General features: G+C 44.0%; 1 protein-coding gene across 3 annotated transcripts in view; it reads left to right on the forward strand.

Moving 5' to 3' along the window:
* Positions 1 to 11,629, forward strand: part of CHN2 (chimerin 2) — a 278,203-nt gene that overhangs the window by 147,036 nt on the left and 119,538 nt on the right. For all 3 annotated transcript variants that reach the window (XM_019639912.1, XM_019639914.1, XM_019639913.1), the window contains exons 2-3: positions 693 to 731; positions 7,444 to 7,499. In XM_019639912.1, the coding sequence (XP_019495457.1) occupies positions 693 to 731; positions 7,444 to 7,499 (95 nt within the window). The remainder of the gene's footprint in view (positions 1 to 692; positions 732 to 7,443; positions 7,500 to 11,629) is intronic.

Here is an 11,629-nt window from a genome sequence, read left to right on the forward strand (position 1 = left end):
GCTGTCAGCCCTGGGACTGTTGAGTCGCCTGAAGAAGCAGATTTTCCTCCATTGTCTGTTTTGTAGGCTGATGAATAACAATTTCATCCTCTCCATTTTGCTGTAACTCTTTCACTCTGACACTTCTGATTGCTGAGAGGTTTTCTGGAAATTTCTTAAGTCACACATTAGAGTAAATTCAAGGAGATAATGTGATTCCAGTTGAATCATCCGTGTCTCTGCTGTCAGATGTAGTAGTTTAGGAATTGGTTGAGTTACACAACTTCCCAGATTTCATATTACATATGTGCCATTTTGTGTCTTGCCCTCAACTCTTAATAAATGGGCTAAAAAGGTCTGATTGGAAACTGTGAGATGAATTATATGTTTATTATGCCAAGTTAGGTAAACACTGTTTGAAAGGGTCACTAGAGGGTACAATCAAGTTAATTGCTTTAAAAATCTTTTTTTGATGTGTTGGCCTCTATGAAAATGGTTAAGCAATCGATTCTGTCATGGTAAGTAACCTGAAGAAAGTGGTGATGGGTCCACAGGGGTTGCCGTGCGTGTTCCCTCCCTCATGCCGGGAACTGCCCCACGAATGAACAGAGAGGCCCCCTGAGGCCACAATGCAAGTGCTGTTGTTCCTCCAGAGAAGACACACGTTAGCACTTTGACGTTAAGGCTGACGGGTTGATTTCTTTTTATTCTAGATGCTGAAGAATACCAGCCTCCAATATGGAAATCGTACCGTAAGTATCTGAAACTTGAATCCCCTCAGAAGTCTTCAGCAGGCCTGCCGTTTGAACGATTATTGCCATTGATTTAATTTGATTTAATGCACACAAGCAGGCCTACCTCACTGCACTGAGAATGCAAATCTTTGCTTTTCCACTTAGAAGAGATCTTGGTCAGAGAGGGCTGGCAAAGCCCCCTCCTCCAGCCAGGACCAAGAGCGGGCTGCCTGTGCCCCACTTCAGGAATGCTTAGAGAAAGAGATGCCTTTTGATTTATGCTTCAAAAGAGATGCTTCCTTTCCTTCCTTCCTTCCTTCCTTCCTTCCTTCCTTCCTGCCTGCCTTCTTTCCTTCCTTCCTTCCGCCTTCCTTCCTTCCTTCCGCCTTCCTTCCTTCCTTCTTTCCTTCTTTCCTTCCTTCCTTCCTTCCTTCCTTCCTTCCTTCCTTCCTTCCTTATTTTTTTGCACAGTGGGTCAGCCTCTGTGAATGTGTTGACCTCCGTGAATTATGTGTTTGTCCAGCCACCCTAAGGCTGTGATATCATATGACATTTAACACAAGAATATTCATGAACAGATAGCAAAGAATAATGAATAATGCTGGGCCACTAAAGGTGACTCCTTAGAAACAGACACCATTATCTGATCATCAGTCACCATTCAGCTCCCCTCATGAAGGCAGGCAGCTATCAACTCAAGCTCATTTTCTCATTCCTTAATCCTCTACCTGACTTAAGTGCTTCTCCAGTACGAGAGGGAAGGAGTATGGCAGAACGAGACTCACTGTGCTGACAGCCAGGGGACTCAGGCTCTTGTTCAGGCTCTGCTTCTAGACAGAAATAATACAAATAATTATTACTATTGTTATTGATGTTCCGTTGTTTCTGCTGCCCGTGGAGACCTGCCGTGGNTTTTTTTCTTGATTTCAATATATGCAAATGAGGATGGCCCACTTGGCAAGGATGACTGATGTGTCAGGAGGCCCGGAAGGCAGAGCCCTCCATTCTAATCCCACTTCTGCCTCTCACTTGTGTTATGACCTTGAGAAAGCCACTTAATCATCTGCGTTTCATCTTCCTCATTTGCCAAATGAGGAAAATAAGCTAAATGACCTCAGACATCTATTCCAGGGTTAAAAAAGCTTCAAGCTAGGTTTTTGAAAAATATTGTGTGAAATCGGGGCAAATGTGCATGTGGGCGGGGCGGTGTCGGAGGCACCTAAAGACCTGTTGCAGCATATTAAAAATATTTCGTGCCTTGTCACTTGACCAGGGCCTCCTAACAGTGCACTTTAGTGGTTTGTGAAACGTGACCAAGGTAATTATAGTTTTCCACTGAAGCATGACAAATGGCCTCTCACTTTGAATTCTTTTATGAGAAAGAAAAACCTACCATGACAACAGCACTGGGACTTAATTACAGGCTCCCGATCTGGAGGCAAGAATAGAGATCGTCACTGACTGCCGTCAAGGAAGAGGAGATGAGCACGAGCTCAGGTGGGAGGAGGGAGGACAGGGTGAGGCGACAGGGACGCCACAGTGACAGCATTCGTGGGGCGTCACTGAGAACTTGCTATTTGTCGGGTGCTGTCCCAGGAACTTTATATACATTATCTTATTTAATTCCCACAATATCCCTGAGAGTTAGCTTCTGAGGTAGGTACTTTAACTTTTTCTGTTTTGTAGAGGTGAGTATTGGGAGGCTTTTAAACGAAGCTGAATAACCGGCGTCAAGTTATTCAGTCAGTAGTTGTCAGAGGCAAGATTTGGACCCTAAAAGTTTATTCATTTGTTTAATACATACTTTTTGAATGTTTGGTATATGCCAGGTACCCTTCTGAGGGCCGATGCACAAGTGAACAAGGCAAAATTGCTGCTTATATGGAGTCTGGCTAATAGTGAGATGAGACCGGTCATAACAAGTCAACATACCCAATAAATAATTTCAGATGGTACTAAGTGCTGTGANAACAAAGTCATGATGTGTGGAATTAAAGATATACAGAGGGTGCCAGAAACATGTATACATATTTTAAGAAAGGAAAAACTGTATTAAAATTGTAATACTCAATATATACCGATAACAAAAAATGAATGCAAGTCACGTTTGACTTCTGCAATTACAAAAGGTGCTCAGAGTGGTCCCCATCAGCGTCCAGACACCTCCGCTTACAGTGAACCACTGCTTGAGCAACGCTGACCAAAGTGTCCACTTGTATACTTCTTTTTGGCATCCCCGGTATTTAAGATTTTTACTTCTGTGTGTGTGTAAAAAAGAGATAGAAAGAGAAGGATAGGGAGAGGGAGAGGGAAGGAGGAAAGGAGAGAGAGGGGGAGGAGGAGGGAGAGGGGGAGAAAACACTTCTTTTTGCCTCAGAATCCTTGGAACCGTGTCAGTTGTCCTGTAAGCCAGGTGGAATATTAGCAGTGGAAATGGGCAGATTCAGATCAGCTTCACTGAAGCCTTTCCTAGGGTCCAGCTGACACTCCGCAGACACCCAGTGGGCCGAGGGTCCACCGCATCCCTCGTTATTGCTGTGCTGGGAGGAGATGCCACAGATGCCTTTGCAAAGCAGAGCTGTGTGCCACGGCCATCGCCATCTGCTACAACCGAAGGACATGGACCACGTGCCGCTTTTCCATTCTCTTGTCTGCCTCATAAACCGAGCTTCTTGCCTTTTGACCTTTGTCACTGGGATGCCTTAATAAGTTACGCCTGGGTGATGCCGGAGTCGTAGGTAGCTTGCCACTAGAAATTCCATGTCCTGTTTCTGCCATGAAACCTACCCTGCAATGGATATGCATCAGCTCCGTTTCCTCAGCGGGCAGCATGGGGCCCGTCCAGCCAGGCAGGTGTCAGGCGACAAGGGGGCGAGTGTGCTGGAAGAACAGGTGCTGCTTAGATGAATGCCAGCAGGAGTGACTTCAGGTCCCTTTGTCCACCCCCGTGGCCTTCACTGCACATAATTCCTGCCCAAATTGCTCAGCCTCCCAGGACTTGGCCGCCTCCTAGTGAAGGCACAGCCTTCACTTGGACTGGGGGAAAATACTGTTCCTGCTGCACATGGTGTTTGGGAAAACGCCCTCTGCCTTGTCACACACCTGTGTGCTCAGGGGACTTGTGTAATGAAGACAGAAACCTTTCAGTCTGAGGGTTTGGCCAGAGAGATTGAAGCTTTATTAACACATCTACATAAAGCCATCAAGGCTATTTCTTTAGAGCGGTGAGTTGTGATTTTTTTTTTCTGTGTCTTTGCCATCTCACCTCTTAGCGAGCTGTTAAGAGTTCGTCCACATTTTCCTTTTATACACAGTCCCGCTGGCCCTCTCTTAGTCTTCACCTCCACTCTGCTGAGCCACGTCGTCCCTGGCAAGCCTGCCCAGCTGTGTTGCTCCAACATACGTGATTTCTTTTGTTTGTCTGATGTCTAAAACCCCCCAGGCTATTGGTTCCTCCCCCCTGATGGAAATAACACTCAACATTGAAGACCCAAGGAATTCTCAGTTACAGAGATACGGAATACTTTCACTCAAGGGACAGACACGGGCCAACCTTACTGGAAGGCTTGGTGGCTATCAACAGCCACCTGCCATTTAATGGGCTTTGCTGGGGGAACTGGGTGAGTCAAAGGTACCCACTGATTCCACAGGCAGAATCCAATGGGCTTGGCAAAGCCAGGTGAGGAGCCCGGCTGACGTCCGTAGAACTTGTTTTGCATTTGTGCTCTAATTGCTTTCTAGCTCCCTGACTTAGAGCCAGGCACTTACTCAGGGGGATTAAGGTCTGCCCCGAAGACAGACATCTACCTTGCAGGGTGCTATACATAGAACATAGGCCTCGAGTGTCTCGAATGGTGCCTGGCACCTAACAGGTACTCAGTGTGCATGATTCGTGGCAGATTGAAACACCTGTGAGGAACAGGCTCTGAGACACCNTTATCCGTATTATTGTGATTCTGAAACAGACCAGATCATGTCACCTCCCTGCTCAAAACATGTCACCACCTCCCTACTGCAGACAGAAGAACATCCAGGCACCTTAGCCTGACCTTCAAGGTTTAGTTCCATGTGGCGCCTCCCACATCCGCCCGTCCTGTGCAGTAGACATACTGGACTCTCACTGACCAACACTCACTCCCTTTCCCTTTTAAGACTCTTTCCTCCATCTGCAACCGCTTCTCTCTTCTCTGCCTGCAGAATCCCCTCTAATCCTCCAAGGAGAGCTCCGTGCCTCTCCCCTCTGGAAGCCATCCTGACCTCTTGAGTAAAAAGAACTGCTTCCTTTTCTCCCCCTCATTAAATAAAGTGTTCCCCCCCCCGGTTTTATTTTCCCTACAAACACCTTCCTCACTGGATCAGAGACCCCTTGAAGTCATAGATTGTGACCCATGAGTCGTTGGCTATAGCCCATTCCTTCTGCAAATAATGCTTTAAGCATCTACTATGTGCCAAGTATTGTTCTAGGTGCTGAGGGTACCAGAGTGGCCAGAGCACAGTTCCTGCCCTCAAAGAGCTTACACTATAGTCAAGAGAGGCAGTACATAAAATAAAGTGTGATAATGGTGATGAGTACTGTGAATAAACATAAAATACACAAGGGAGCAGAGTGATGGAATGGAATTTTATCCCAAGTCAGGGAAGACCTGAAGGAAGGGAGAGAGGGAGCCATACAGGATATCTTGAGAAAGAGCAATCCAGGTGGTGAAAATAGCAAGTGCAAAGGCCCTGAGGCACAAGAAAAAAAATAATAAACCAGGGCTTTGGAATCAAAAGGACACATCTTCACTGGATGCCCTGGGGCAAACATTTAATTTCTCTGCACCTAAAAAATGAGAACGATAACAAATACAGCATTCTCTTTCCTGAGTTCTCTGAAAGATTCAATAAAATATTGTTCCTGGTACATGACAGGCCCTCAGTATGCTGGTTTCCATCTCTTCTCCCTTCCTCTCCATTCATCCTCAAAGACTCCATATAATGCTAACCGTGGTATCTGGCCTATAGCAGACGTTCACATATTTTCTGATATGAATTGCAAAGCCGTGCTTAGCTAAAAATACGTCTCTCTTATAAGCAGATGTACTTCCTTTGTCACCTCCCAGGGAGGTATTAAGTCTGGCATTCACAAAGCCATTCCAGCCACATATAACTGTTGACTTCAAGAGGCATTGACAGCGGGAGGAGAAGAGGGGACAGGATTCTCTGGATGTGGGTTCTGTAATTCCCGTTAGCTCTAAAACTCTGAGATTCCAGGAACTGGCCCCTTGGTTCCTATTACACTCTTGAACAGCAACACCCCACTGAAAAGCAGTTAGCAAGTGTCGGGGCTGATTCAAGAGGCACAAAGGAGCCTCTCTCATGATTTAAGGAGAGCATGGGCTCTACTGGGATAGTCAGTGGAATGGCCACAATTATTTCTCTATCTTTGGCTGAGTCTTTCTCATGTTTCCTCTTTGACAAAAAGTCTTCTCTGACTTTGTCTCCCATAAATGGGTATAGTTAAGGGACACCAGCAGCATCATTAGAATGGGCAACCTAAGCTCAGAAATGTGGCACATTAAAACATCTATAAGAGGGTTAGATAGGTTCTTCCCTGTGCTAAAGCTGGGTAGTCTGCACTTAATTAGGTATGAAAATAACCATGTTGAGCTGAAGGCATTGGGGAGCCGTAATTATAAAATATATCCCATCATTTCCATCACTGTTTCCACAGGTCATCTGCCCTTCCATTAAAATTTCTTTTTTTATTTTTAGGCCTAAGAATAAGTCAGAAATTTCTTTTTATTACATATTTTAGACTTGATATGATCAAGTTTTTAACTTTCCGCAGGTGTATTCCACCAAAAATTAATTCTTCCCTCTCAAGATTCTAAAGATAACATCAGCTAGGTTTGTTTTTAACTTGTGTTTTCATGGGAGTAGAACCCACAGGTCTGCACAGGGTTTCTTTCCTCTAAGAGAAACAGCCAGACTAGAGAGCAGTAGAAAATCATTTGTGGTAGTCTGAAAAAAACCATAATGAGTCTGCTAAATTGTATTTTTCTATATAATTACCTGCTTTCCTCCATTGCTCAAGCCTGAAAATCTGTCTTTAAAGCAGGATATAAGAGAGTTATTATTTAAGATATGAAAGGGCCCCCAAAAAAGGAATGACAATGGATGGGAAATAGTCAAACAGATGAGAATCCGTGCAGATAGGCAGGGCAGAAACGGAACTCCTGAAAAGAGCAATGACTTGGGATTCCATTCACTCACAGAATCAGTTGTGTCTGCATACATAACTGTAACATTTCAGAGAATGACACTCCTTTTCTAATGCCAGTCTCTCTCTGGTATGTCAGGAGCCACCGGCATTTAAATTCAGGAACCCTATTATTATAAGATCGCTACTTAGGTGCTCACAAGTAGAATTTCATCTTTCAAATGGTCGGAAGGCTTCTAGTCGTTATCTAGTCTTCCAAGAAAGCCATAAAATGAACAATGCCAGTAACAATTATGAAACTAAATCGGCTTTATAAGAATAAGAAAAATCAATTTCGCCAGTTTACATTCGCAGTGACTAATTTCCATATAAATGATCTGCTTTATTCAGTCTAAAAATGGGCCTGTATCCTCTTTGTTTTCTGTGTGAAATATTTGCCATTTTTGAGATGTACTTATTTGAAGGCATGTTGGTATGTGTTGCCATTTTCTAATTCTAATTATCCTTTTGTTTTGTTTTTTTTGGCAGTGTATCAGTTACAGCAAGAGGCCCCTCGTCCCAAGAGGATCATTTGTCCCAGGGAGGTCAGTACTCAGCCATCTCCAGCACACCTTGTTAAATATGATGAATTGTCTGCACTGGGTTGACATTGGAGGGCATTCAGGTTTTCTGGGAGTCGATTTCTATTAACGTTTGTTAGTGTGTCACCAAATTTAACATCTTAATCTATATTTTGAGACAGGTGTTATTTTAAAGACACGAACAAACTACCTTGGAATCAAATGTCTGGTGTTTGTAACCATTGCAGAGGCAAAGTAAACAACTTTTGTAACCCCCCCCACACACACACACCAACATGTATTTTGGTAGTTTTCCTTATTCCTGCTGTTGTGATTCTTTTATCATTCTTTATTATGGCACGCTTCCAACAGAGAATAATAAATAGCTNAAAGAACCAGTATGTCACGTGACATCCCTTAAGTGTCTGCCTTCTCTGCTCCCCTCCCTTTCTTAGAAGCTAATGCTGTCACTTATTGGGCTGTTTCCATAAGAATAATCTTGTCCTCAAGAGTCACATATCTGCAGCAAGTCCTTAGCACTCAAGATCACACCCCAAAACATTAATGAAGTCACTAAGAAAGCTTGGCTTCAGTTCTCTAAAAGAAAAGTTACTTTCAAGTTTGCTTTAAAAAATATAGCTGCATTTTAAACTTTCAGCCACAACTGTATGAACTGTATGCCTTAATCAGACAAGTTCAGAAGCCAATCACCTGGGTATACTTTGAAAGATTTTATTTTTTAAGAGGCCAAGTGCCAATGAAGCAGCAGATGCTGCAGCTGACAGCTCTCCCAGGACTGTCTCCTGGGCAGCAGGTCGAGCAGCCTTAGCTCGTGCCTGTTTTTCTAAAGAGGAGCTTGGAACCTCCAAACCCTGGTTCATGGACCCCCCTCATCATAATCACCTGTGGGGAAGATTTATAATAACCATTCGTCAGCCCTACCCCATATTTCTGAATCAGGATAGTGGGGGTGCTGCAGTTGATCACACCCCACACGTATTTCTTGTGCACGCTTAACGTCTGAGACGCCCTGGTTCTCCACAGCTGCCGCCTCAGGATTCTTATGGTGCCATTAGACTGGCCATTCTGTGAGTAGGGCCAGGCCTTCACACAGCAGGCTGGAGGTGGGGTGGAGCCCAGAAAACATCGGAAGCGCATTCCTGTTCCTCACTCACCCTCAGGAGCGTGTTTCCATGAACACTGGAAAGACGTGGGCAGTGAGCAGGGTGGTCCGGCTCCTGGGTCTGCGTGCTCGCTTCAGACACAAGTGGCTGTTAGAAGACATCGCTGCCGGGTCTCTGAGGAGGAGATGGGCCTGGACTGGGCTTCAGGATCACCCAGGCCGTGGGCTTCCACTCAGCATCCATAGGGACTGAGCTGCTTTCTGTTACCAGAGGAGGTTGAGTCGAGTGTTCTTACTGAAGAAAAAGGAAAACGTTCTGTCAGTGAGCTCTGGATTTCTGAACCTGCTTCATGCTTCTTGGGGTGCAGGGAATCCCCTTCTTCACCTCCGTGTTCCGCATGGACCGTCCCCACTCTAGCCCCACTAAACAGTTATTCCAGTGCTATGAATTCTCTCATATGCTGTGGAGGGCCCAGAACTGGGGGCAGGGGGGGACTCACGCATATTTGAAACATTGCTGTAGAAACAGATTCCATCATATCTAGCCTCTCAGCTCACAGAATCACCAGAGAAGTGATATACGTTGTCGCACTTTGCCAGTGAAATGTGTTGGTAGAACAAAGAAAATTCAAGAAACTGTACTTAAGATTATGTGATATGTTTGTTATATTAAATGTGCCTCTGAGACTGTTTTCATGGATGTTTCTCTTGTTATTGATAACCGTGAAAGCGAGGGACTCGGGCCCTCACATGAAGCTAAGATAGGGTTTGGGGCCCCATTTTTGTTTTTTTTTTTTCATGGCTACCGTCACCATGGGTTGCCATTGCATTATCTTTATAGAGACACACCATCCAGATGACAGTCTTCTTGCCTACTTGTCAATTTCAGTTGCTTGGAGCAACACCGAGCAGATCTTGTGGATCCTGAGACCTGCTCACTGGGAAATGGTGATTGATTAGTGACGTGTGCTGCCCAGGGACCCAAAAGAAGAGGTGGCATCCCTGGCTTGAGGGGTTTGCAGGGACCACCTCCCCTCAAAATCGCCGCTAGCTCAAACTGTTCTTATTTGTGAGACTGGTAAACGACAGCATTTCCCTTTATTAAACCTCAGAGGGTCCATAAAAGGCAAAACTATGGGCTTGCTTTAGCCTATGGATGCAGGAGAGGAACTGTCCATGTGCCCCTTCACCCGTATCCTCTGTGATTGGCAATGGTGTCTCAGTCTCAGCCATTCAAGGTCCTTCCCTCCATTCAGTCTGTCATCAAGCCCTGTCAATCCTCCTATGCAATCAGCTCACCTTCCACCTGCATTTCCACTAGGGTTATCTTAACTCACAATTTCACCGTCTCCTGTATGTCCACCTAAAACACTTTNCACACACACACACATACACATGCATGCTCGTATACCTATATATGTATATATTTGTTACAAAAGTAACACAAAGCTACGTAACAGACAAATATTACAGAAATACAGAAAGCTGGGAGTCAGAATTTCCCATATTCCACTAAGCAGCCCACGCCCACATTCCACTTCTCTTTCCCAGTAGCTGACCCCTGACAATTTTGGGAGGATATTCTTCCTGGTGTTTTAAATATGCATGCTTTTTTATGAAGGCATTTTCATTATTGTCGTTTCCCTTTGTGAAAGGGGCTCATGCTGTACTTGGCGCCCTTCACTTGCTTGCTGCACTTCACAAATATCTTGTCTTGATCTTTGCATGTCAGCATATCTAGAGGTATCTCGCTCTTTATTACATGAGTCTGCTCTCCCATCTGTGAAATAAAAGGGTTGTGCTGGGTCTCTAAGGGCCCCTCCAACCCACTGCTCTGCATTCCCAGCTTCTATTTTAAAAGCCAGGGCTAATGACTTAGTAATTGGATGTTTTTGTTTGTTTGTTTCCTAATGGAGTGTGAAGTGCTCTGACAGTAAATCAACAAAATATCTGCGGTGAGAGGTATTGGGTGTGCTGTGACTTACTGTGCCTCATTCATAGCCTTGCATACATTAACTACCCAATAAATATTTGTTGAATGAATGCCACCGCAGAGAGCTTTACTGAAGCGAAAAGATGGCATTGGCTCAATTTCATTTCAACGTTTGCTAAGAAACCTTGGGCCACCCAATATATCTCTTAAAAGCACTTCTGTGTCCCAAGCAAGCTAGAAGAGGCCTTAATCATTACATTTTCACGATATCAATTTTACCTTAGCGTATTGGTTTTAAGTTTAATTTTTAGACCTAAACAAGTTGTGTGTGTTTTTTAAAAAAATTTGTTCTAGAATCATAAAACTTGAGATGCAAAAGGGATGGTTGAGGCCATTTAATATAAGCCTAATGACATATATGAAGTTTCTCTTTATTACACCCAACTAATAGTCATCCAGGCTCTAGTGATGTGGAATTCCAAAACTGAGGGTAGCGTGCTATCAGTGGTGCCATCCATGACATCAAAAACACATGGACCAGAGGCCTACGGAGCACCACTGAGAAAGAACTCTTTTTGCTTGTTCTGGATCCATGAGTTGTTTGAGTTTGGCTGCTGGACCACTTATAAACTCAGCCAACAGTATTATTCCCAAGCTCATGCTACTCCGTCTTATTCCCAAGATTATCACCCACTCATTTGGTCTTTTGGCAAATATACAATGAACACCTTCTGAATGTTAGAGGATACGTATTGGGAATCAACATAGAATAAAATGTGGTCCATAATTTCCTCCAATTTACAGTCTAGAAAGGGAGATAGAGCTGAACCAATGAACTTAAAATGTAAATGGATATTAGTAATAATATGCTACTCCTCTACCTCCTAGGATTATAGAAGACTATAGAAGAGGTTAAATTTGCATAAATATAAGGAATCTGAGGGCCTTGGAGAACTTCATGAGATACTTTTTTTATCTCTAAATATGCTAAAACTAGAGCATTTCCCTGATCTAAAAGTTCAACAAACCTATCAGAATATGAAATTTGTTTTGTTTTAACCTGTTGGAAAACCCATTCTGAACCTTGGAATCACCAAG

Source organism: Hipposideros armiger, unplaced genomic scaffold, assembly GCF_001890085.2.
Source record: "Hipposideros armiger isolate ML-2016 unplaced genomic scaffold, ASM189008v1 scaffold_47, whole genome shotgun sequence".
Taxonomy (NCBI): domain Eukaryota; kingdom Metazoa; phylum Chordata; class Mammalia; order Chiroptera; family Hipposideridae; genus Hipposideros; species Hipposideros armiger.